Source organism: Monomorium pharaonis, chromosome 6 (assembly GCF_013373865.1).
Source record: "Monomorium pharaonis isolate MP-MQ-018 chromosome 6, ASM1337386v2, whole genome shotgun sequence".
NCBI classification, from domain to species: Eukaryota; Metazoa; Arthropoda; class Insecta; order Hymenoptera; family Formicidae; genus Monomorium; species Monomorium pharaonis.
Window position 1 is genome coordinate 4,527,243 of NC_050472.1, and position 26,143 is coordinate 4,553,385.

Genomic DNA, 26,143 nt, shown 5'->3' on the forward strand with positions numbered 1-26,143 from the left:
TATAGTAGAAATACTTGGATTGAGAAAATTTTAGAACTGAGAAGATGTCTTTTGGATACGAGGGTGTACTATTTATAAAACGCAATAAATTGTCTGAGTAACACACATGAGAAAGTGTATATCTCAATATTTTCCATAATAGACACACAGTTGCCATACAAGATCGTGTACGAAGCGTGCTGTACTGTTGCTTCTACGAGCACGCATATCGATTCACATGGATCCCGATAAAACAGGTGAAACTACAAAGTGTATCGTGTACGCGAGTACATAAATATACGTGGTGCACATGCGAGACTTTTTTTTTCAACGCGCCGGTACGTACCGTTGGACAATAGTACGCGCACGTTGCGGAGTTGCATTCGGAGCACGAGTTTAACCCTCGTGCTCTGCCTTTTAAAGGAGTCGATACGCGAAATCGGATTTCGCCGGACGACGTTGCGCTCGAGAGGCGATTATTCGAAAATAAGTACATCACTTACCCCGATCCTTGAGAATCTCCAACTAGCGTCTTCAAACTGGTCCTGCAACAAAAATTATTTATTTTATTAGAATTAAATTATTGAGAATTCGTATGTGAAAATACATATTTATATGGACTATTTATATTTGATACACGCACGCATACGCATAAGCGCACGAGAGTTTTCTTCCTATTACGTAACCGAATCGAAGTAAATCATCGCGACATAGCAAAAGCCAGACGCGCACTTTTAACATTAACTGACTAATAGCTAACAACTGACGAATCGTTCTTATCTTCCTCCAGGTAAGTTTCATTTGCGAATCGGTAAGTTCAGTTAGGCTGCATGCGAGATCGATCGCATTACGTTAGTACTTCATATCATTTATTAAATAAAATAGAGTTTTGATAATATCGGGATTCGTCGATTATTATTGATTGTCGATTCAGTCGGAATGGACGAAAGTGGCCTTCGATGGGCTTGTGATTAGTCAAGTGTTACTACGCGGTAGGTAGGTAGGTAGGTAGGTAATAATTATTCTGGCGCCATATGTCAGTTGCCGAGATAACAAATAATTTTTCAGCGAAGCAGAGAAAGCGTTGTGCAAACTTCTTTTCGCCCGTGTAACAATATTGCGATGGCTACGAGAAATTTAAGTCGAATGAACTTTAAAGTTCATTATGTCGCGATTAAGTCTAAAGATAAAATAGAAATCCAGTTATTCAGATTTCCGGGAATTCATGTAATTAGCAAATAATTATCGTCTTATCGTTAGTAATAAAATGTAATGTATAAAATTATATTTATACCGGAATTATTTTAATATATCTGAATGGAAAACTTCAGTAATATTAATTCAATAATACGACTTGCAATTTTTCACGTAATTACAACGATTAATGTCTCCTTTTCGGTTATTTTATGAAAAAAAGGGAATTAGTTTTCTTGAGATGTCATTGTAAAAAAGCAGAGTGCTGAGCACATCCGTGAGTTCATTTTGTGAACCGAATTCAAATCGGAGAACGTGCGTGGCACGCGATATTTTTCGTATCATTGGTTGCACGTGTGCATCCACCATAATCAAAACGACGTTGACGATAAAGACAGTGCGTAAATTGTTTTTTTTTGCAGACGACCCGATACCGACGACGACGATTACCGAGCCTCCTCTGAGACCCCGCTGATAAGCTTTTCTCTTATTCTCTTTTCTGTACAGTCGACTTCAACATATAACGTCAACATATCGGTTAACACTTCCTTGCAGCGTGCGAACTTGAAAACGCATAGAATTCTAATTATAACTGGTCGTAATATGAATATTTAAATTCGCCCATTGATGTAAAACACGTGAAATCCTATCATTAGTCAATTGTTCAAGGCTACATTGCCGGCTAGGTCAGCAAGGCCATGGTTAAAGATTGCCTTTCAATAATTATCCTGATCGCTGGTATCATGTGGAATGTAATGTGCAATCGAATCATCGAACCGTGTAAAAAGTGTTAATTCTTCACTAATACACTCGCGTGGGAAACAGACGCTAGAAAATAGATCGAATTAAAAGTGTATCGCAATAAAAATATTTAAATCCATTTTAATGAAACATACTCAGCGATTTTGTAAAAAAATCCTCTGGTTTGATACATATTTCATTTACATGTTATTTAAATAAATTATTTAAAAATAAAACATTAAAAATATATATAGACTCAGAAAATTATAAAATCATATTATAAGAATACACATTTCTAAAAACTGTACAAAGTAAATACAATCAACATTTTTCGTGTATTATAATTAACATTTTTCATAATTTTTTTAAGATTTGTTTTATCTAGAATGCTTTTTTTTTATTATAAGGAAAAGCAGAGTACACACATCTCAGCCGTTTAAATTGGGAATTACATAACGAACGTAGAATTCGTCCCACAATTTTCATTCCAAGATTTACGGCAAAATTACGAGCATTTTTGGCGTGGAATATAATGATAATTAAGGCGAATGCGTTTTACTGCTAACGTACTAGTCAACGATGAGTTTTTAGAATTTTGTATGTATCATGGCACGTGATAAAGAAAGTTTTCTTTAAGGATTAAGGGGTAGAATAAACCCCTTGAAATAATCAAACAATATTTCGATTTTTCATAAATTTGAATTGTTTCCGAAATATAGGAGGTGGTGACACACTTTATAGACGCACCAAATTTATGCAATTGTGAAGAATAGGTAAACAACTAACGATGCCCAGTTCGGCTCACTAGCTATATATTCATATAATCATTTGATTTAAATAATTGACAGAAATATAAATTTCAAAAATCCGCTATAAGTTGCATTAATCGCGTCTCTATCGGTCAAGAATCCCAGGAAGTTGTAATTTCGCGATTGCAATTTTCACATATACCATCCTACCACGGGTAGGAAAAGTGCTCAATCTCACTCGCCGACATCGCGGGACTGTTTCCATCGCGCAAACCTACGCCGCGCGCCGTGGAAACCTGGCTATTCAGCCTTAAACCCGGAAGACAGCTGGCGTTGCGCACGGTTCTCGGCTACGTCGTCATCGTTGCGTCGTCGTCATCGTCGTCGGCGTTGTCGACGAATGTCCAGGCCGCGCGGGCTGTCGGAGAAAGTAATCACGTGCCATTCTTAGGAATAGACACCTTCGCGCTCTCCGCTAGCGGCTCTCATTATTGTTCGTGGAAACCTTGTCGCAAAACGGTTATAGTTGCTGAAGTCCGTACTTTAGTCTAAACGATATGTTACGTGTGTTACGATATAAATATAGTAACATATGAAAATATTTCAATTTCAGAATTGTGTAAATTCGAAATATATCCGTATAACTTTGAATAATCCTACGATAATAATAAAGCACTCGTTGCCTCTTTTTCAATCATTTCTAATTTGCGGATGGGGACATGTCGTACGTCCGATAAGTGAGAACAAGTTTTAAAATGAAAAAAGCATGCTACTCCATATCACTAATTACACTGTTCTCTTCATAACAAAGTAAATTGCGAAAGCGAAATCGTCGGAAAAAACTTTTAAAACTTCCTAGATACATAGGAATACAAGTAGACAACCGGTTCTACCGTGGTCGATGTGAAGATATACTAGCTCTTGTAGCAAGGAGACAAAAAAAAGGCGACTTGATGGCGATCGACTCTTGGAATCGAAGAACGATCCCACGATAACGATCGATCTTCCCGTTTGGCAATGAAAAAAATATCGCGATTAGAAAAAGACGATTTTGTTCGACATAAGTACTGTTAGCAGTATTAATGCAATCATCACATTGCTTTTAAACATCTGAATGAAGTACAAAAAGTTCCGTTTTTTTTCGTCATAAATAAATGAATCTGTTTTAGTAAACAAACAAAGAAGAAAATGATTTATAAATTTTTCTGTAAATACCACACACACAATTGCAGCTTTGTAAACTTTAGATTTAATATAAAATCTCACAAAAGATTATTTAATATATTACTTACTGATGTAATCTTATCTCTTATTGTTGCTTATTTAAATTTTATTTGCTCGTTAAAATTCGATTTAACTGAACATGTTTTTTTACTTACACATGATTTTCAAATAAAACACAATCGAGAAAATTGTAAGCATACTTTAGTATAGTATGATGTTAATAGTTAATAATTAAGTAATCTTTATAGCTTGTCGATATGGATACGTATCCCTTGGCAAAATAGCAATTTCTTAATGTAGAAAATGTAAAGTAAAAATTATTTAAAGTAAAAATTAGACATTAAAGCTGCATTCATGTATAAAATAGTAGTAAAATGCTACGAAATAGTAAAAAAAAAATACACGCGACGTGAATGAATATTAAGAATTCACGTGTGATAATTTTTTAATGAGTGTAGAAACAGTTAATCAATGGAGGATTTGATCTCATTAACAGGCCAATATCACCGTGATCGTTGGACAATATAGAAACGGTACATCGTTGATCAATATAGAAACGGTGTTCAACCTGCTCGAGCTAAAACTAGTTCTGGCGTACTTCATAAATCAATGATAAGTTCTCGGCCGAGCGGTATCCTAAGATTTCACAGCGTGGCGTATTTCACGTGTCGATTTCGATAAATGTTAACGTTGCTTTAATACGGTTATATATTACAATAAACACACGTTGGAAACGTGTAAAAATATGACAGAAATAATTAAGCGACAAAGAAAGCGATACGAATAAAATTATACATTATAAATTGATAAATTTGAATTATTTTTGAACGGTAAAATCTTTCTTAAATAAAAAAAAAACTTTGATTTTTTTAACTGTTGCTTACAAAAGTTATGGAAGTTTTATTTAATGCATAACATACAACAATCTGATTCCAATAAAATGAATAAATAAATATGTGATGATATGTATATACGGAAAAGATTGCAAGTAGTTACTTCGCTGTTAATCCGATATTTTTTCCGCGTGATATTAATCGACAAGAGAAAAAAAATCTGTTGCTAATCCTGTCTATTAATCGTTATTACAGGTTGTGCATGTTCTTTCTATTCGAGAACCGGAAGATACCATGATCTGATACGTCAGAAACTGGACAAACGAGCTAGTGAAGAACGAATTCGTTAAATTCACCTGTATGCGTGTATGCACGCGTGCAGGTGTGTAGTGTGTGCACTTATGCACGTATCATTAGTCGCTATTATCTAAACATTCTTTAAATAGACCTATGTCGAAACGAGATAAAAGCATTAAAACGAAGGATCGTCCATCGAGACGCTATATTTCATACTTATTGGAATACTCCAGGGGTTCAATCGTTTCAATTTTATTATCTACAAGTATAAGAGCGAAACATGAAAAATATATCAAAGAAATGGCGAGAATCGACATATAAGAGTTCAGCGGGAAAACGCTCTGGCGTTTAAAAGATTTCAATTTCTCAAGTGAGTGAAGTTAAATGCAATGAGCGAAAGGGTTTGCTCGTCCTTCCAATCTTCAATAACGCGCGATTCGAAAAGCAATTTAAAGACGAGTTTCTCTTTTCGCACCGGAAAAAGGAACAAATAAAGAACAGAGGAGAAAGAAAGGGTCGCGCTGTTTACGAGAGAAAGGCGAACCGTCAGAGAAGCATACGTACGTGCGTGTTCGTATGAGACATATGCCCGCGGATATACGCAATCGTTCCTGCGTCCCCGTTATTTCGGTGAAAGTGAAAGTCACGCGGCACGCGACTTCCTACTCCGATCAAGCTTGCTAGACGGATAATTTGTCGGATAATGCGACACAGAGCCTTTTAGAAACTGTGAAATATTTCAGGGAATTAACGTTGAACATTAGGATTTTTTGCAAATTGACTTTAGAGTTTGTTCTCTCGACGAATAAAAAAAAATATCGTGTTTCTCATTTAATTTCAAATAAATTTTTCGTTCTACAAATATGTTTAATACTATATCTTATACATAACGAATGGAAGAAGAATTAATCCTTAACGTCTTAAAAAATAACTCTTGAAAGTGGTTGTACGTGTATATTACGTCGAGCGACAAACGATTAATGACAATCGAGAGTCAAATGAATTAATGAAGAGCGAAACTCTCTCTATTTCTCGCCGAATCCAGAAATGCAAATGATGGTCATGGTATCCGCATGTGGGAACAGTCGAAATCGAGGATACTGTGTGCTTGTCTGAAAGCGTGGCTGTGCCAAGACTTTCCACTTTCCGGATACCACAATCGTCGCTTAAGCCGAAAAAGTGCAATGCGCGAAGAGATATATAACTATATTACCTTGCTCGCTACATGTAAGCATCACACGACTAATTGTTTTGTACGTCGCAACAGTATCACTAGATCGCGAGAATGGCGTACATGGGGGAGGGGGGGGAGGGACGGTCTCGCTGTTATTTATTCATTTTAGAATAAAGCGCGGAAATCCACAGTGATGATTTTCCGCGTTCCAGATCTCCATTATCCCTCTTTTTCTTAATCGTTTTTCGCATTTATTCGCGTCTGGTAATTAATGAAGGAAATGCGCACAACTGCTCGCACCGCTTTCCAGCGATATGGAGCGACAGGAAGGAGCTGGAAGCTAATCTTTAGTTACTGAGTAGGAAGTCTCGCGCGCGAAACAAGTTTCGTTTTTTTCTCCCCCCCTCCCCCCCGACTTTATAATTCGTACATTTTACTACCAGGTTGACGTTACATTACGAATCTCTGTTTCACTCGCACGTGTACGCCACGGAGTCTGCGTGTTCGGTTTCTTCCTGAAGGAGAGAGAGACGTCGAATCTCTTCTATCGGTGCGAAATTCACGTGGAGTTCGACCGTACGGAGAGGACGCTTGACGAGCTACCGCCAAAACTTTTACCCTACACGCAAGATACATGGCACCAGGCCACGCAGGGCTGACATTTGGATGGCCTCCTTTCTCCAAGTGGCACGTGGGCTCGTACTTTTCGGCACAGCAATGAGAAAGTTGTTGCCGTTAGATATGCCGACCCGCGGTTAACGAATACGGGTCCAGTCTTGTGAAATCCTTCTTTTTTTTTTCTGCCTCAATCCCGGAACTTATACGTCTTAGCTATCTACCAAGACTTTTCTCACGTCCGAGGCGTATCTTAATGACTCTGCTTGGACGATTCCTACGCGATAAAAAGGAGATTGTTTCTAGGTAATGATCTGTGAATGAAATCTTGATGTGCGTCTAACGTGAAAGTTATAATAAACAAATGGGTACGATTTAAGCAAACAAATTTACTAGGAAAAAAAAACCAAATTTACACGGCTTCGTATACATCAATTATTCTGAAGTGCTCACTAATTCCCTCATTCTATGAATATAAACGCGAACCTTGTCGCGGGGGTGGTCGAAGCGAAAAAGGGAAGGCTCCCATCGTAAGAAGGAAATAATTGGCATATCTTAATTATCCGCCTCGTACACGGTCTCCAATTAAAGGTGTCTCGTGACGACGGGCGAATCGAATCAATTAAAATTGACGTTATAGAGCGCAGATATAGCCTCCATCTAGTTGTATGTTCCTAAGGAAAGGAAGCGATAATTGTCAATTATTGTCGCTGTAAATTGCATATCCTGGTGGAGTGCCGGGCAAGATAAGAGGTCGATTATTGGGCAAAAGGTAATTATTGCGAGCGATACAATGCATCTCGAGAACGATCGGCGATTGAAAAAAAAAAAAAAAATACTCAGAAAAACAACGAGCTTCGCTCGTTTATACTAAAAGTTAAAAAAATCTCGATGTTGAAATAAATAAGCAAACGTTACGCAAACCAATTTTTATCATTTTACGCAATACAGTTTTTTTTCTATTGGATCTCCCGAGAGCCTATATTTCTAATGTAATTATATTATACGATAAATGGTATATGTGATTTCTTCAAAGTGGGAACAGAAACTTTACGCGGGCGCGAAATAGAAATGCGCATTCCCCACTCGGACACTAGGTGAAATTATTACGTTTTTCTGGCAAACGAAATCAATCATTACTTATCGCGATATATCGTGGCAATAAGACGCGTATAATTAACACGCGTGCGCGCACATTCAACACTTCCTCCTTTCTCTTCTTCCGGTTCACGCACTTTTTCCATCGTTTCGCCGCGAGAGAGAAGTCGAGGAGAGAAGCGGAATGCGGCCTTGACACGACATGACAAAATAATAAAAGCTGGCAGAATAAGCATGGATGTGCGATACACGCGCATTAGTCGGCAGCAGCTGTTAGGAATTAATTTTAGATTAGACGGCCAGCGGGTGCCTGACTAGGTCAACTTCGTTCGAGTCAACGAGCCTTGTAAATGCATCGTCTTTCTACCAGCATGTTAAAGTAAACCGTTCTTAGCGTCTATCTACGCGTGAGAGTTGTGATCTTTAAAAAAAATAAGTCAAATTGTACATTTTTTAATTACATTTAGACAGATTTTCCATTTTGCTAATCGAATGCGATTAATGTTAGCTATCAAATATTTAATTGGCATTGTTTTAAATACTTTAACATTATTTATCAAACTCTTTTTTGTTTCCAATGTAATTTATTAACAATTTTCACTTTTAAATGATTTAAAAAATAAGATGTGATATCTATTATAAAACAATTTTATGTTAAACAAAAAATCTTCGAAGGATTTAGAGTAGAAAAATCGCATTATTCACTGTGACGTATGCCTTATTAGATAGCGCGTCAATTTTCTTCCTGGATCCACGCTGCACGCCATATTTACGCGCTGCACGCCGTATGCATGCACGGCAACACACATCGAGCGGCAGACTTGTTTCCGCGAGTTTTACGCGCGTGAGAAAGGGGGAAAAAAAAAAGAAACGCTCTATACCGCGAGTAGGGAGCAGAAGCAGAAGAAGGAAAGACATGGTTACTCTTCCTGGCTTGCCCCCCCATTTCCCCCTCCCGCCCTCTTGCTTGTATCCGTTCCTTTCGACTTCTCTTTCTCTTTTCCTCGTTCTTTAATAAACCGTGCCCTCCTCCTGTTCCGCTACGAGCGCGGATTTCTCTTTCATCCTGGCACAATCTGATTTCTCTGGGCGTACGTGGACGCAAATCGACGGATTTTACAGATAATCAAAAAATTTTGTTATACCAAATTTAATACTTATGAATATTTTTCAACAGGAAGCTTATAGCAAAAAAGTTATTTCGATTGCTCGAAATGCAAATTTATTTATCAAGTGACGTTTTATAAAGTTTGGTTTATTTTAAATCATACGAACCATCTGCTCGACCTTAACCAGACAAATTGCAAAAGACGTAAAACATTTTACGGCGGAACAAAATTTTACAAGATTGCGATAACTCGCTCGATTACGGTTTACTGCTTCGCGCAAATTGGCATTTGGCGTTTATCCGTGTTCATTATAGTCTTTTCAAACACGAAGAATTAAGGCAAACATATCAATTTTCTTATTTTAATTAGTTCTTAACGAAATGAAAATGCTCACAAACGACACAAAAGTTTATATTTAACGGAATTGCGGTCTAAACATTCTCATGCAGTTCTAAAAGTATCCTATATATATTTAGCTATTCGTTTCTTTAATGTTTGTATGTTAATGATAAACAATAATTTATATCTAAAAAGAATAAGTAGATAAATAAGAAATGATACCTCCGCGAGAAAGAGAAAGCTGAAAATATTATTTCATATATATTTGTATACTCTATTTTTTGGCCATGAGAGGTGTAAATCTGTCATTGCGTGTCAAATTTAATCGTGCAAAAATATTGCGTCGCGACAGGCCCCTTTCTGCCCGCGCAGTACAATGCTCAGGATTCCTGTTGTGGCGTTATTCGCGAAGCGGTGGTCTGGCTTGCCAGCAAGTGAAAGTTGCTCGGGCCACTTTCCCTCGGGGGGAATCGAGCGATCGCTCAGCTGGCTTCCGGGCTGCGAAGTCGCGATAAATGCCAGAGATCCACCGCCCTGAATCGGTCACAAAATTTCGCGTCGTCCCCCTCCTCGTTGAATTATCGAAAATTAATTTTCTGTGTTGCCTTGTATAAAGAAGAGTGGTTTTTTAAATAGACTACACGGACAATTTTCTCTTAAAAATTACCCTGAAAATCGTGGTAATTTAGTAAAATTTGTTAGAAGTACAGTAAAATTTACAAAATTTTACCAATTTTTATTAAAATTTTTAAGGAAAAATTCTTTCCGTGTATGATTCCCGTCCACCGAAGTTACACGTTATCCTTAAATTCTACACAACGGATGTAATGTACGAATTGACGAATACCGATTAGAACGAACAATTGAGTGCACGTGAGCGCATTTCCCGGGCGGCGTTTTAAAGGAAACGTCATACTTGTGTCACGGCTTTTCTCTCTACGTGCCTTAACAATTAATAACAGCCATCGGTAAGCCATCACCCTGCATCAAGCCCCCGGTCGATGCAGGTTTCCGCATGCACATATCTTTCCTCGGCGACGTTTCGTAGGAGTCTCGCACCGGAAGCCGCGCGTGTCACGAGGACGCGTGTGCGCGCACGTGCGCGAGAAAAGGGGCCGGAGCGGTGTACAATATCGCGTTTACCTGCCCCCCTCCGTAGCCTTGTAATTTTCAGGAGAATTGCGTGTCCCCGCGGGAAATGATCTGTAAAATTACAGTCGCGGCTTCCTGAGCGCGCGCGCTCCGACACCGCGCGCGCAAGTGCACACGCGGACGCGAGCATATGCGTACGGTATATCGGCTTGCAACAGAGTGCAAGCCGCCGTATGCGAGGATAAGGCGTCATTCGTCGCTTCGTGGACTTCGTACTATCGCAAATTGTTTCCTTTAACGCTTGTGTCCCGTATCTCTCTCTTTCTCTCTCTCTTTCCCTCCACGGACTTTCTCCCCGAATCGATTTGTGTAATTTAATTGGTTTGGCCGCGCGCAGCTCGCTGCATCGTTAACGCGGAACCGATGCTCCCTCTAATTTTATCGTATACGTTTTATACGCGAGAGCGCAATTTTTCATCAACAGTTTTTATAAATCCAGACGCGTTGAAAGGGTCATTTTTTTACAGAACGCGTTTATCTTCTTAAATAGTTCAATAAATTTCCAAGTGCATCACCCTTTGGAGTTTTGAATTTTGTTAGAGAAAATGTCGCCGCTTACGTCCGCATGGACAACCTTCTCTGGCGCGACAACATCTTATATTAATCCGATATTAACTGCCAACATCTGCATCGGATATTTTCTCCTTGCGTACATAATTCATCAACGTACGCTACGTCAGTCTTTCTTCGGATTAAAATACAATCGGAGAGCCTATTTGGCGAAATGCAGGTCAAACGCATTGCCCCGGGTCAGTTTCTGCGTAACTTTCACCCCGTGATGCTCGCGCGCGTCTCATTACCCAACAACAATTACCTAATCGTGTCGTACACACACCGTTGATTAAGCGAACAGGTGTAATCGCGTCGATAATCGAGACTTGCTATTTCGAGAAAAAGAGAGGCGAATCGCGCTACGCGCTACACTGTCAAGGACAATGTATTTCTATTGTGTCTCCTTCAACCAGGAAACGAAATGATGCGCTCATATATCAAGGAGAGAAAATATACCACCTTTAATCAATACGTACGCCATTCCTAAGACTGTGAGAAAATGAATACCGCTGCAATGTAAGAATCTCGCACACACTTATATTCGCGGAGCTTAGAAGTATATCCATAGTTAGCTCGACCACGTTGCTGTATCATGACGACATTAATTAGACTCGCGTTTCCTTTGCTGATTACTATTCGCAGAAGATGCAAATTTATATCGGCAATGATCATAAATATTGTTTGCGTGCAGAAATCAATTCACCGTATATTCCTGTATAATAATACCGTAGCCTGCAGTAATAAAGAGAGGAGATAAAAAGAAGTAAAAAAAAAAAAAGATCCACATTTTATTATTACACACTGATCCGTCGGGGTTAAAGGATTGAGAGTAAGAAACGGCTGGATTTTTTGTTGAGAACAATTTTCAAAATCGCGCGTTCTCGAAGGTTGTGTAACTACCGTACCGACACAAAAACGTCGTCTTTCACTTTCATTCGAGCACTGAAAAGACATCCATGCTAGGCGTTGATTATTGATTCCATTCATGTTCTAGAGATCTAAATCTCGATTAATCGAACGGTGTCGGTGATTTTCTTCCAACAAGTGTAATTCAACAAAACTAGACAAGAATTATAGTTTACAATTATCAGATTTACAGATCTTTAGAAATTTATAGACCCAGCACTATATAATTTTTTTCTAATTTTTCCAAGAGATAGAACAGAACGAAATGTGAAATTTGACTTGCAATTGACGTAAATCGTAGAAATTGAAAAATGCGCGACGGTGATCGAACGTATTACATCTCGATTACGTGGAACGTGACGGTTAAGAATTACCTAAAAGAATTACCACACACGAGTGTATTACGCGGACGGCCATGTTCCATGGCCAAGGACGAGCCGCGATTCCGCGTCCCTGAAGGACATGCGCGCCTTTCGAAACCAGTTACTGAACACCGAGATCGCGGAGAGTATAGCCGGATGCGGATTTATCTGTTCGGTGTGTATATCGATATATCGTTTTCTACACGTGTCATTCCACGCGTGAATGTGTGTGAAAGAGAGAGAGAGAATTGTGTGAATTCGCGTATTATATTTCATGAGGAAAAAAATTTCTTTTATTTTCTAACTTTAATTATCTGTTACTTTACGACTGGCGCATACTCACTTGTTTCGAAGAAACATCCGAGAGATATGTGTAATCCTATCAAGGCATATTAAACGCATTGGCATGCTTCATGCGGAAGACATTCTGGTGAACATTTATTGCTCGTATAATGCATATCTGCGGCAGCTGGCATATAGTTATAAATCGTCTAGATCCTTTTTAAATGCTAACGCCGAACACCGCGGACACACAGGCGGAAAACTTTCTATAGCGAAATTATCGAACTGGTAATCATCATAAAATACACCCACGTACTTTCTAATCAAACTGCTATTTAAAACACGTTCCACGCAGCTGAGAACGAAAGGGCGAGCGATTAGAAACCGAGTCGAGGATACCGGCCGTCAATAGTCGCGTAAACGAGGGAATCAGAATCAGAATCGTTTATTTATAAGGAAAAGAGATCGATTAGGGGATTTTAAGTTTGAGGAGGCTGCTTCTTAAAATAAACCCTGGCGTTAAACGAATGTCTAACGAACGAATATCTAAACATACACGAGGAACAATAAATATTGTACTGCAAATTTAATGCGTCGAAAACTGTTGAAAACTTTATTACCTTAATTGTAATGATAATATTATTTTTGGCAATAACTGTGGCAATAGTTAATATTTGACTTCCATTAGCATTTCTTGCCCGCCGCAAAATCGATGTTAATTTAATTTTATTTGCTTCTCGAGGCATACGATTGCCTCCCGAAAGATTGAGAGGCGCTACAGGTTGTCGCAACGGCGACAGTAATGCAGCAGACAGGAAGTAATGCCGTGAGCGTGAAGGAAAGGGTGAAAGCTGTGGAGCTGGGAGGGGAGAAAACGCAAACAGCCGGTTGTATTTCCGCGGTCTTAACCGATTCAAGCCGTCTCCTCCCGCATGACCGATCTTTCCACTTATCTGACTGGGCGGCCGTCTTCGCTAATTCATTTAGAGTACCGACACTTACGTCATCGTCTGGTTTTAACGCGGCGCCGTTACAACCGGAAGCTCAATCGTTCTCTTTAGGAAGGTTTCCCCTCTGTTCCATCGAGCTTCGTGCAGCGCAGTTTTCGAATAACCTTACATATCTTTTTTTTTTTGTTTTTTGTGATCATGAAATTAAATGCGGAGCATTACGTTAGGCCGATGATTAATCCCAGAATTCGTGCACTACAAAAGAGTGCAGCCGCCCGTAATCCGGGGCAGCTCCGCCATTTCCGGTTCAGATCGTTACGAGGGTCTGGCTCTCACGGTGGATGACGTATTCCGATCTGGATCAGTGTGTGATATCACTCGCTGTGTTTCTCATACGCTGTCTCGCTTGACGGATTCGAGTCACACAGGTAAAACGAGAAAACTCGTTGCTGTCTGATCTACGACACGAACGCTAACAAGATCATGCAGATCTTTACGCTTTTAACGAACGGGTTTGCGCGTCCGCGCTTTTGGAGTTTAATTCACACAAGGTGCTTCTCTATTTCACATGGAAAATCGTTAAAATTATATTTGAGCTTTTCGTTAAAAAAATTTCGAATGTTTTGGAAATAGACGTAATTTTTTTTTATGAATGTAGTTAATTATGCATAAATATCCCTCATCACGCTTTCTGGCGTGTAGACGTCATCAAGCAGGATGAATTCATCGTATACGCTGTCACCTATCGTAGAGTGGGTCACCGGGTAAAGAGGAAAGAAGCGCGCGAAAGACCACCGGTGTGTTCTGCGTCGTGCTTGAGGAAGCGGGAAGGCCTCTCCAACGAAAGCGAAAACCTCTTTCACTCTCTTTCGCGTTACGCGGATACTAGCGAGCCTAGTTTCACTCTTTATGAGGCGAGCTTGTCTCTCGAGGCATAACTAACCAGGTTAAGAGAGACGGCCGATGTTCTAACTCGGAACATCGATCAGCGAGTGACAATTCAATCACCAAAGATATATCGTTCGATTTCTTTTAAATAATTTCGATGAGCGATGAATATTTCAAGACCCAATAAAAACAGTATTTGATATTTTTGGTATGTTTCCCTTTCAATATCGAAACACGACAAAATTAAACAAAGACAAACACATGTGAGATATGTTAATGAAATGTTTTATCTTCAACTAAAGATTTCATAAAGTCTGATGTATAGTGAATTAATTTCTTGCGCGTAGCGATGAATCATCGCGATCGTAACAATGTACAATGAATACCGACACGAGGCAAATTTTACGACCGTTGTGTGTTACACGCCGTTTTTCATTTCGCAACGCGCGAATTCTCTAACATAAGTCATATTCATACACGCCTATACGCACATCATGGATTTGCGTTGCGCCCGACGAGAGAATCTGCGCACGCGGTTTTAATCCGGATACACGCCAGACGATACGGTGTCAGCACTGCAGTGCACACCGTGTGTGCAGTCGTATCGACTAAAATTCACGTAAACACCGGTATTCGTGCGTTCGTTAAACTTCTACTCTTTCCCACATCTGTTCAGGGTTAACTCGCGTAAACAGTACTCCTCTAGCGCTCCAAGCGGAATTTGCTATTATCGAAATTATCTACATATTATATCCGCACGTTAGACAAGTACACGTTAAATTGTTAAGCTTCGCGTCTGATTTATTACGATTGACACACGTGAATCCTGAACAAAGACAACTCACATAATTGTGACAGCCACACGGAGAGAAAGGTTTCCTTATAGATGTAATAAACAGTTTTGTTTGACTATTTCAAAGCGTGTATTCTTTGTTTTTAATAAATTTTATAGACATTTCTTTATTTAATAGAATTTATTAAAAATAAAGAAATATATATTTTTGAATCATATTAAACACAATTGTTTATTAAATCTTTCTCTCTATGTATATATTTTTTAATCACATTTCACTTTTTAAGTATTAATGAAATTGAATATTTTATGGACACTCTGCACGTATGCGTGTTTTAATTCGCTGAAAGAATTAAAATTCGTGAGATCTTTCCGAAAGTCGGGAGCCTAAGGGCCTCGAAGTGCGCTTTGCTGATTATGCGAACTTTATTCATGCGACAAGCGATAGGAAACCATTTCTAAGAGGTCTAACACTTGGAGGAGCGGCCAAGGACGACTTCGTGGCTCACTGCGTGTTAGTTACATGCAATCATAAACGGACAATAATACTCGCTGTACATCCTCACTCCGAGATTCTTATTTTCTCTCTCGGTTATTATTCAGCAAACTAAATCGTAGAACGTGTAAAGATCCCTTCGAGGTGTTGACGGTGAATAATCGAGAGAAAGAGAAAGTGGCGCTATAAAATATCCATTATTTTCATTAGCAGGCCTCAAAGTAATCTAATCCGTAAAAATTAACGTCTACAGATAAGAGAATTTATGAGCATTCGAGAATTTATGTGTGCGAATGCACACTACATAGTTTATTAGACACAGTGTATTATATATGCACGGAATATTTTCTTAAAAAAAAAAAAAAAATAAGTACGTTAAGAAATATCGCAATTATATATCAGAATTTGTTCCATGTTTCTCTGCGATATTTTACATTATCTCGTCCATGTGAGTTGCAGAAAATAACGGAAGAGATACCGATGAAAATGCTATGAGCCAATTAACTCGCGACCATTTCGTATCGCTTTCACCGTCGATAATGTATGTCCTTGCGGTACCTGTTCACACCTCACGGCGGACAATTGTTCAATTTCATGTCCACCGAGAATTCGATATTTAATCGACATTTAAGATCCGATCGATAAAAGTTTGTTACACGGCGCGCGGTGATTATTTTATTTCGCTTCGGAGCCTCGTTAATGAAATGCGCCCTTTCTTCGGGCGCCAACAGTGACGGCGAGCGAGCTGATCTGACACACTATTGATCACTGTAATCGGTTTAGTTGTTCGGGCCGCTGTACAACACATACACATTCGCACATTCACGTGCACGTGACTTTTAAGCTTTCGCATGAAACGTGAATTCAAAGGATTCCCTAATAATGGTTTCGCGTATAATCGCCTTTCCGCGACGTCAAATGTATGAGTGACTCCGTGTGTTAATACGCGTTATCGCGCACGTAACGTTAGACCGTTTTTTTTTTTTATTTTCATACTTCTATTTATTCCCCGAGTTAGATCGAGTGATTATTCAATTGGTCCCGTTCGCGGGGAAACTCGGCCGAGACTACAATCGCTCTCGAAACCACCTTTGGTGTAAAAATTTTTCAAGAAAAATCTATGAGTCACTAGACTCTTCGGCCGCGCCTAAAAAGTAGCGATAGGAATAAATGAGGTCGCGTCGGGACTGAAGATAACGCCGCGTGCGCATACACGCACACGGCGAAAAATCTAAGAAAACATATGAGACTCCTACGCTATAATTCTTGCTTGCATTTTCACAAGGCGCTTCTCGAAGCAATGGTCTTGGAGATAAGGCCGATAAACATACGCGCCATTGTGCATGGTGCAAAAGCCGACGATAAGGCGAGAAGGAGGGAGGGAGGGAGAAGTTAAAACTTTCTAGGAAACGCTGCTTCGGTCGCCTGGACGATGGGGTATACGTTTCTGCACGAAGTGAAGGAACGAGGAAATGCCTTTTCCTAACGCCACCGCATGGGAAACCCGCGTGGGAAGTGTCACCCCGCGCGCGGTGTAATAATAATACAATACGGCCGCGGACTATATATAGCGCGGGAGAGCAGTTTGGGAAGCGATAATATTAATTGCATTACAATACAATGATTCGGCCTGTTGCGAAGGTGTTGTGCGACGCCACCCGCGCCGCGCGTAATAACTCCTTTCTCATTCCGCGTGCAGTCATCACGTGCGCCGGTGCGCGCGCCTATAATTAAAGGAGGCTAATTAGAGCGTGCTCGAAAAGAGAAAGTATTTTGGGAAAATAGAAGCTGCGCCGCGCGCGCTTCCGGCACTCGGGGGGGGGAGGGGGGAACTGATTACATACTAATGCTAGCCCGACGGATTAATATCTCTCTCTCTCTCTCTCTCCCGAGGAGTCACCTAAATCTAATAACGTTTGGATTACACGTTTAGTATTCCTCGATGATGCATGGAAAGGTGAAAGAGGAGGCTCAGGCGGAAGAGAGCGAACGTGCGCGTGTGAGTTATGCAATAACGAGGTACCGCGCGACTCGGAGAGTTTTTGTCCGTGCAACTTTTCATCATGTGCGCGATGATTGTAACGCCGCTAACGTACTCTCCTCGGTGTGTACCCTGCAATTGAGAGGTACCTCCGCGCGTTTTATAATAGAATTTGAGTTAATGCCGGTTACGGGCCGGCTACGTCAGAAGGGACGATGGTGGCTTACCGCACGCACAAATCATCGGAACATACCGACAACGGCACGAGATTTACAGATCGTAAGTCAAGTTCTTTTTCCGTCTAGTCTATCGCGTTCCGCGTTGCGTTTGCCTTCTTGATTTTCCCTTCCAGGTAGAGCTAACCACAAGAAAGTGCTGTTCCAGAGTACTTGACGTCCCCCCCCCCGCTCGTTGAACGTCCGCCGTGATTATTTCACATTGCTCCGATTGAATTTAAAATCCCTCTGATGTTTTCCCTTCGCGGAACCGGTAAAGTAATTAAATTTTACCGCATAGCATATAATCTCGTAAATTTTTATGTCAAAACCCTCGCAAAACTTCCTTTACGATTTATTTCTTCTGAGATAATGAAATATCGCGAAATCCGAAACTAATAATCCCTTCGTTCTTTCTTCTGTATCTTATATGTAAAACAAAATTGCGCTTTAAAAATTGAAAATAATATTTCTCACTCTAAGACATTTTTCTATCAACATAGATTAAACTTTAATGTCGATTTAATTCCTTGTTATCTGATTCTAATTCCAAAAATTAGGAAACGATAAATTAAACCAGGCCCGAGAGTAAAATTTATTTAGGCTTACCGAGGCATCTCTTGAAATCTGAGTCTGATTAGCTTCAGCGGAATGTATTACAGCTTTTATAGCGTTATAAACGAATATTATGGTTATCTTGCGATTTCAATCACGAAAATAGATCGCAACGATGGAGTCGCGGTAGCAGTAGCGATGGCTAAACAACATATCGCATTTGTTTGGAGAAGGTTTCCTGCGGCCTTGGTCAATGGTTATTTCGGACGGACGGCCTATCCCACGAGCTATTGTGTGTATCGTAGATTCGATTGATCGAGGAAGGTTTATCGACGGCGCCGTGCGCCCATTGTGACGGAGAAAAATTGCACTCGCGGAATAAGCGTCCACTTCCAGCTTCCACTATACGAGTTTTAAACTGAAAGTTCACAACGCCACCCCCGAGCGATAGATCAAAGAGCCAAGAACGACGAGCGTTCGTAACTTGATATTTCGAAGCACGTCTGAGGCACGGCTATTGTTCACGGGGGCAGGTGAAATGAATTGGCTCTCTCGAGATGTACATTTAGATGCCGGTGGTTATAGTTATTATCGGCGAGAAGAACGGCGGGAGTTATGCCAAAAACGCATTCATGGGGCACCCTCGCGTGTTCACCTGCCTAGACGTTCGCGTGTCCTCGATTACGTAAATGACTAGCGATATTGGAGCGATGAGTTTGGGGGAGGGAAAAAATAAAAGCGGAAACTATTTCATGGTTCGACCGAATTATATCTTTGGAAATCGTTTCTACAAAAATTTTGTTACTTTTCCAACGTGAAAAATTGTTATGAGAAAAGGAAGATATTTGGGACTCTGAAAAAGTTTTGCGAAGGGATGAAATTTATAGATCTTCAACTGCGAATGACACAGCGTAGCACACTCGCGACGGTCTCGCAAAGATCGATAAATCCATCGACGAGTATGAATGTGCGGTACGCCATAGCGATGATGTGGTTTTGTCACTTAAGTGTAATCTCAAGAGCATCCCGCCAAGGCGTTTATCTAAACAACGAAGCGCTGCACCGCGGGTTCGGCAGGTTTATTGTTTTCAATATTTAAGCAGCATTTAAGTGTCAGCGATTTATTAGCCGATTTATCATCTTTGCGAATTACCAACAGATCCACCGCGAAAAATTATAGTAAAGGTTCTCTCAATATCACCGTCCAATAATTTCTTAAGGAATCGCGTTTTTATTAAGATTGCACAGCACTTCAATCATTTTCTTTTAATATACGACGTGACGGAAATAAAATGATCGAAAACGGTTTCATTGAGAACACAATTCTTTAAGGAGTTATTAAAAAAAAATTACTGAAAATAGATTACTATATTTTCCAATTTTACTATATTGACTTGCCTATTAACATATGTGTATAAAATTAAAATGCTTTGTAGTCATTTTCTTCAACATAAATAATGGCTCCGTCATCGTTCCGTTAAAAAGTAGAACACGTACCTGCGATATGCAAGTATTTACGTTTACTGTAATTAACTTCGTTATCTGTACTTTTTCTCTATTGGTGCAATTAACAAAATGCAACTGAAACTAGTTAGCATTGATATTTGCGCGAATAATGAACGTTAGTAATGCCAATGAAACTTTTAGAGACCGCTCATAGATTTATGTTTATGGCTAAATCATTTACATTTGCAGTAAACAGCCACATCTGTTATATACATTTAATAATTCGTTTTAATTTAGAGAACAGTAATAATTCTTTATATAATGAAATTATCTAATATTAAAAGATAATGCCGTTTCTACCTAATATTTTTCAAAATTCTTTATACTTTCTAATAATGTAGAGCGCCAACTTACAAATCATTACTAATTCTTATTTAAACAAATGCAATCTCTTAAATCCAGAATTCACATATAATATTAATATTAATTAGCAAAGAACTAAAAAAACAAAATAACTGAAGCGTGCTTATATAACTAGATAAACCTCTTATTAAATAAGTATTAATTATCAATGTTAATTGTTATTATTTAAACGAATCTTCGTCGTTTGCCCGAAAAAATTGCTCGCATGAAAACTAAATAAATTTGTAAAAAGGTACGAGTTTCCAGGGAGCCATTTGCGCCCGAGTTCGCGTCGAAATCGCGCGTTTCCGGTATCGCGAGTATAGTAGAGGCTATCTCCAAAGGCCGACTATTGTAAATAAACGGGGGAAGAGGGGAACAAACGAGGACGCGGGGAGTGCAAGAGAGACGGAGACACGTCGGGGTACGGAAATGCAGTTCTCGGTGAATGAATGGATAAAATCAGGAAGATCCCCCCCTCCCCCCGGGCTGTCCCCCGGCCCGATTACATCGTATCCGAACGAGACACGCCGCTACTCCCCCCCCCCCCCCCCCCCCGTTCTCTCGGCGGCGGCAGTATCGGTGGTAATGCCGCCTCGCAACACGAGATTAGTTCCGCAGAGTTAGCCGGCCGGTCGACGAGCAGCCTTGAACCAAATTACGGGCTGCCGTTGTTTAGTTGTTTAGCCATCGTACGCTGCGGAGAAATCCCGGCGCGCCTAAGGCGACGCTACGAGCACGGTTTTGAGATCGCGCGATCTCGCTTTCCGCTCCTTTAATCGGTCGCTGCTTGGACGCCGATTATTTTTAGCCCAACCGGTAATCGGTCGGCCGAATACCTCTTGCATTCGCTTTATTGTACTGTAACACGAATGCATGTTATTAACATTTTTCTTTTAAAGCTGCGATTCCCCCCCGCGGGGCTCCACGCGCCCGCTCTTGGCGCCGGCCAAAAGGTCTTGTTAAACGTAAAAGGTTTTTGTGAGAGAGATTCCGATCGCGAGTATCCTATCTCGCGGTTTTGCGTAAATGTATATTCAACACACTTGTCGGGACAGGACGCGGTATTGTGAATGTAGCCTTGAATTTACAGGCACGAGTGCAACAATAGTTGAATAGAACGCGCGTTGGCACATCAAAAACCGCAAAACCTCGACAGACCGTACGCGCGAGAGCGGACTGCCAAGTCGATATTCCATAAACCAAAGTGGAAAAAAAAATTGGAGAAGCGTCGGAATTAGCATACTGTCGAATAGAGTTACGTTGGTAATATTTTACAGTCGATGGTAAAGCTCGCAAAAGGATGGCAAGGATGTTGTTAATAGGAATTGTTAGGGGTAATTCGACGTTGCGATCCAAAATCTAAATTTCATTATTTTATATAAATACAAAACTATATACCGTTTATTTTTTGTTTAATACGCAACTGTTTAGTACATTTGCTACCAGACATGCTAATCATTTGTCATTGTCAGCATTGCTGTCGTGATTACAATCATCATCATAATTATAAACACGATTGTCGTTATAATCATCATCATTATCATCATGATTATTAACATCATCGTAATTATCATGATCCATTTTATTGCCGTCCGATATCTCTCAGTAGCTAACATCGTAGCATGACAAGACACGTTCTCATAGCCTTGACAGTCGACCCGACACTCCCCGAGACTCTGTAACTATCGAAGTAGAAACACGAATCTAACTGTTCTCAAATCTTAATGCAATTAGAAATTAGGGAAGTGTATACATATCTATACGATCATCCATTCAATCAAAAATAATGCATATTGCCATGCGACAAATTTTGTAATTATTATATCGATGCAACTCACAGTTATTAATAAATGTGATGGAGGCATTTATATATTTAAAAAAACAATATCGCATGAACGTATAGAGAAGAAGACAAGGAGGAGCAGAGTGGAAAAGACGATGCTTCTGGGATATAGCCTACTATTTTTGGATGAGCATCTTCAAGGCTATCGACTATCTTGCACTCTTTTTCTCCGCGTGAGAATTTTAATTACAAATGACACAATGAAACATTTGGCGTCACTAGTTGAATAATGTATAACATTACATAGAAATGAAATAAAAAGCCTGTAAAAATGCTCATTAAGTTCTTTTATACATTTATATTCGTATATTTTCTACGTCAATAATACTCTTTTAAGTATAATTCTTTAAAGTCTTAGGAGAGTGTAGGAAAAAGTACGAAAAGATATAGAAAACCGAAAGATGTGTAAAATTGGAAATTGTCACATATTATATAATGAGTACCGTGATAAAGAATACATTATACGAAAGTTTTGGAAGAGAAGAGCGCATTACACAAAAGCAAATGAATGTACAGGTTGCTTGTCAATGGCGTTCTACCTCTACGTGTCCGAAATTATCATCAGAAATTGTCTACAACGGTTATGAATTCCGCGCGATTTGAATATACAAATACTCTCGCAAAAAGAGATTTTTCGTAATGGAATAGTATATAGATTTTCAACAATCACAATAATATTGATGTTATTCACAAAAATAATTATCGGTCTAATAATAGGAAATGTAATTAAAAATCATGAATAATCAAATCATGAATTTGCAGGGAAACAAGGTAAAGATGGGCCAGAAGAAAAGAAGGATGCCGACGGCGAGCTTTGGGGCAACGTGGAAGCGCAGGCCGCCTTTCTCGGGCCCAATCTCTGGGACAAAACTTTGCCTTACGATGCCGACCTGAAGGTATTAAACCATGTATGTATAAAGGCGCGATACGGTAAGCCTATAGTTTGGCTGAATTTAATCCCAAAGTTCCACAAAATAAAATCGGCTTTAAAAATTGAAACTAATCGTGTATCGTACGTTTTTGTCTTTTGAATATTTATACGTTGACGCAATCTATGGCTCTTTGTGTGATTTTTCGTTACTTCTAATAACGCGGCAAGTTATATCTTCTTTGTAAAGTAATTTGTCGCTTCGGATGTTACACTTCCCTTGGTATAACATCAATTTTGGAAATGTGTTCCGCAAAACTCACATTTGTCCCGGAAATTGCTACATACGCACCCTACGTAATTGAATGAAAAATCAATGTAGCGGACCATTGTAACACTTACTCCGTTATAATTCGTCTTCCTGGGTCGAGAAACCGGGAAGCCGAATATTAAGCCGCTATGCAATCGCGACGATAGCGGTCGCTTTCTCCGTTATGCCTCGGCGGAATCGAGGAAGTTTCGGCTATTCTTTTCCATCTCTATTATTATTTGTAGCCAAACTGTCTAAATAACTTATTGAAAAAGTACATCCTTTCAAATAATTTCCTATATAGAATAACGAAGCTTCCATAAAGGAAGCAATATTCAATTGTATATCATTCAATATTACGTAAACAATTCATTTATACGGTTGCTATACATGAGTATACGATAATAAGTAAAGCATTTCCGCGCGATACGCATAAATTGTATAAATAATGTAATTTTTGAAAAAGCATATATAAAACTTCATAAATCTTTCGCTAACTTTCACCGCTTGCGTTCCTTCCATCGCGATACGCCGCTTGAATTTCGATGAAGAAACGGGGCAAAATTACAAAGTGCAAAATGAAATAGAAATGGAAAGAGTTTTCTGCGAAAGCATACTTCTTCGTCGTATTCAAAAGTTCCGCTTGGCAATGTTTTTATGCGTTTTATTTCAAAATTAAGAGCATGTTATATAGAGTGTGGACTGCTTTCACATTCGTATTAAAATATTATGATAGTTTTTTTTTTATAGAGCTTTGGAAAATTTGTACACTCAAAATAAAACATTAACCGACTGCGTACTCTTTAACGTTTAACGCCCTAATACTAAATCCGTTATTAACTATATATATTGACATAAAATCTATATGTTTTTTTACACATGTGATTATATTATTATTATTTATAAATCTGTTAAAAATGCAGATTCTAGACATCCATCTAGAAATGCGTATAAGATAGACTATGTTCAAACTTGACAAGATAATCCCGGAAATGACACCCCAGATCTCTGTTAATAGTACGTCGATCTCGATGAGTTTCTTTCCGAAAATGGGATCCCCGTCGACGGTGTGGCTGGTGGTGGACAGGGTCCCATGCAAGGTAGCCAGCTTCATAAAATCAACAACACCGAGGCCGCCGGGCACCAGGGACCAGCGGGTCTACACTTGGAACCAGTTACCAAGCGGGAGAGATCACCATCGCCGAGCGAATGCTGCTCGCCGGACACCCTGAACCCACCCTCTCCCGCGGATTCTAGTGAGTAGAATACAGCCTTGTCATTCTCTCACTATTCCTCGTCGTAGCCGTCGTTCGCGATATCGAGATCCTGAGAAGTGTTTCAGACACTCTGATATCATTTCTAAATACCAGTATTGAATATCTTTTTAGCAAACGGAATTTACTCGATAATATACAAATATGGATGTTGGATAACTTGTAAGAAAAATAAAGTGCAAGAGCAGAGCAGAGTAAGAGAGAAATGCAATAGAAAGTCATAAATGGAAAGTTTTACTGAAAGTAAGCAGGCTAAAAACACACCGACGAAAGAAAGGTATAAAGAAGTTGCACTTTGACGTAAATAATAATAGTCGCATTTTTACAACAGAGAGAAAGAGAGAGAGAGAGAGAGAGAGAGAGAGAGAGAGAGAGAGAGAGAGAGAGAGAGAGAGAGAGAGAGAGAGAGAGAGAGAGAGAGAGAGAGAGAGGGAGGGAGGGAGGGAGGGAGGGAGGGAGGGAGGGAGGGAGTGAGGGAGTGAGAGAAGATAAAAAATACTACGCTATCTCAGAATCTGTATTGCGATAACGTCGTGCTTGTCGAGTACATCACAACAAATTAGACTAACGTCGACATTGTCGATTGTTCCCCTTCCGCGCGACAGATTCCGAGGACTCGTCGACACGAATACAATATGGCTTGTCTCTTGTAGCGCTCTCGATGGCCTCATCGGGGCGAGACTTCGACCCACGTACCCGGGCCTTTTCCGATGAGGAGCTCAAACCCCAACCTATGATCAAGAAATCGCGGAAGCAGGTGAGCCAATTCATTTGAGTAATTTTATAAATTCGGCAATAAAGTTCGTGACGGTTCTTCCGACGCCGACAAATTTGCTATCGGCTATATCGAAGTAGAATTAAAGTTTCTCGTCGCGAATACACGTTTCTATTGCGACGCAAGTGAACACGAGCGTTCTAACGTTCTTGTATTCTTTTTCTCTCTTCCGCTTGCGGCTGCAGTTCGTTCCGGATGACTTGAAGGATGACAAATACTGGGCGCGTCGTAGGAAGAACAACATGGCAGCGAAACGATCGCGAGACGCGCGCCGCATGAAGGAGAACCAGATAGCACTCAGGGCCGGCTTCCTCGAGAAAGAGGTAAGTTTTCTCACGACTGGACATTTGAAACCGCTAGAGAGATTGCATCTATCCATGTAGTTGCTTCATATTAGTTGTCGCCTGTCGGCGACATTTAAGAATGTAAGATTGACGATTAAAAAAAGTCTAAGCAAAACAAACAATCATGATATAAAAATGGCAAAGATGGCTCCAAAATGATTATTAAAAGTCATAATTTATTTTATTTAATCGTAACCTGTTGTTCTGCTTGGATATATAAAATCAAGCTTCTGCAGACTATAAGCTGCTTTTCTGTGAACTGCCTATATCATTTCCTTTTTTCATCAAGCCCGATGCCAGCTATTTCAATCACAAGATTGTCGTTTTGATAATTAAATTTGAAATACAATATTTGCTTGTAGTCGATTAAAAGAAAAAATATCTTTGTTTATTT

General features: G+C 39.7%; 1 protein-coding gene across 7 annotated transcripts in view; it reads left to right on the plus strand.

Moving 5' to 3' along the window:
- The window catches only part of LOC105836324 (thyrotroph embryonic factor), a 50,893-nt gene that overhangs the window by 21,088 nt on the left and 3,662 nt on the right, over positions 1-26,143 (plus strand). For 3 of the 7 annotated variants that reach the window (XM_036288268.1, XM_036288270.1, XM_036288273.1), the window contains 4 exons: positions 22,941-23,086; positions 24,375-24,612; positions 25,236-25,387; positions 25,591-25,728. In XM_036288268.1, the coding sequence (XP_036144161.1) occupies positions 22,941-23,086; positions 24,375-24,612; positions 25,236-25,387; positions 25,591-25,728 (674 nt within the window). The remainder of the gene's footprint in view (positions 1-22,940; positions 23,087-24,374; positions 24,613-25,235; positions 25,388-25,590; positions 25,729-26,143) is intronic. The other 4 variants (XM_036288271.1, XM_036288274.1, XM_036288269.1 and 1 more) reach the window with 3 other exon arrangements.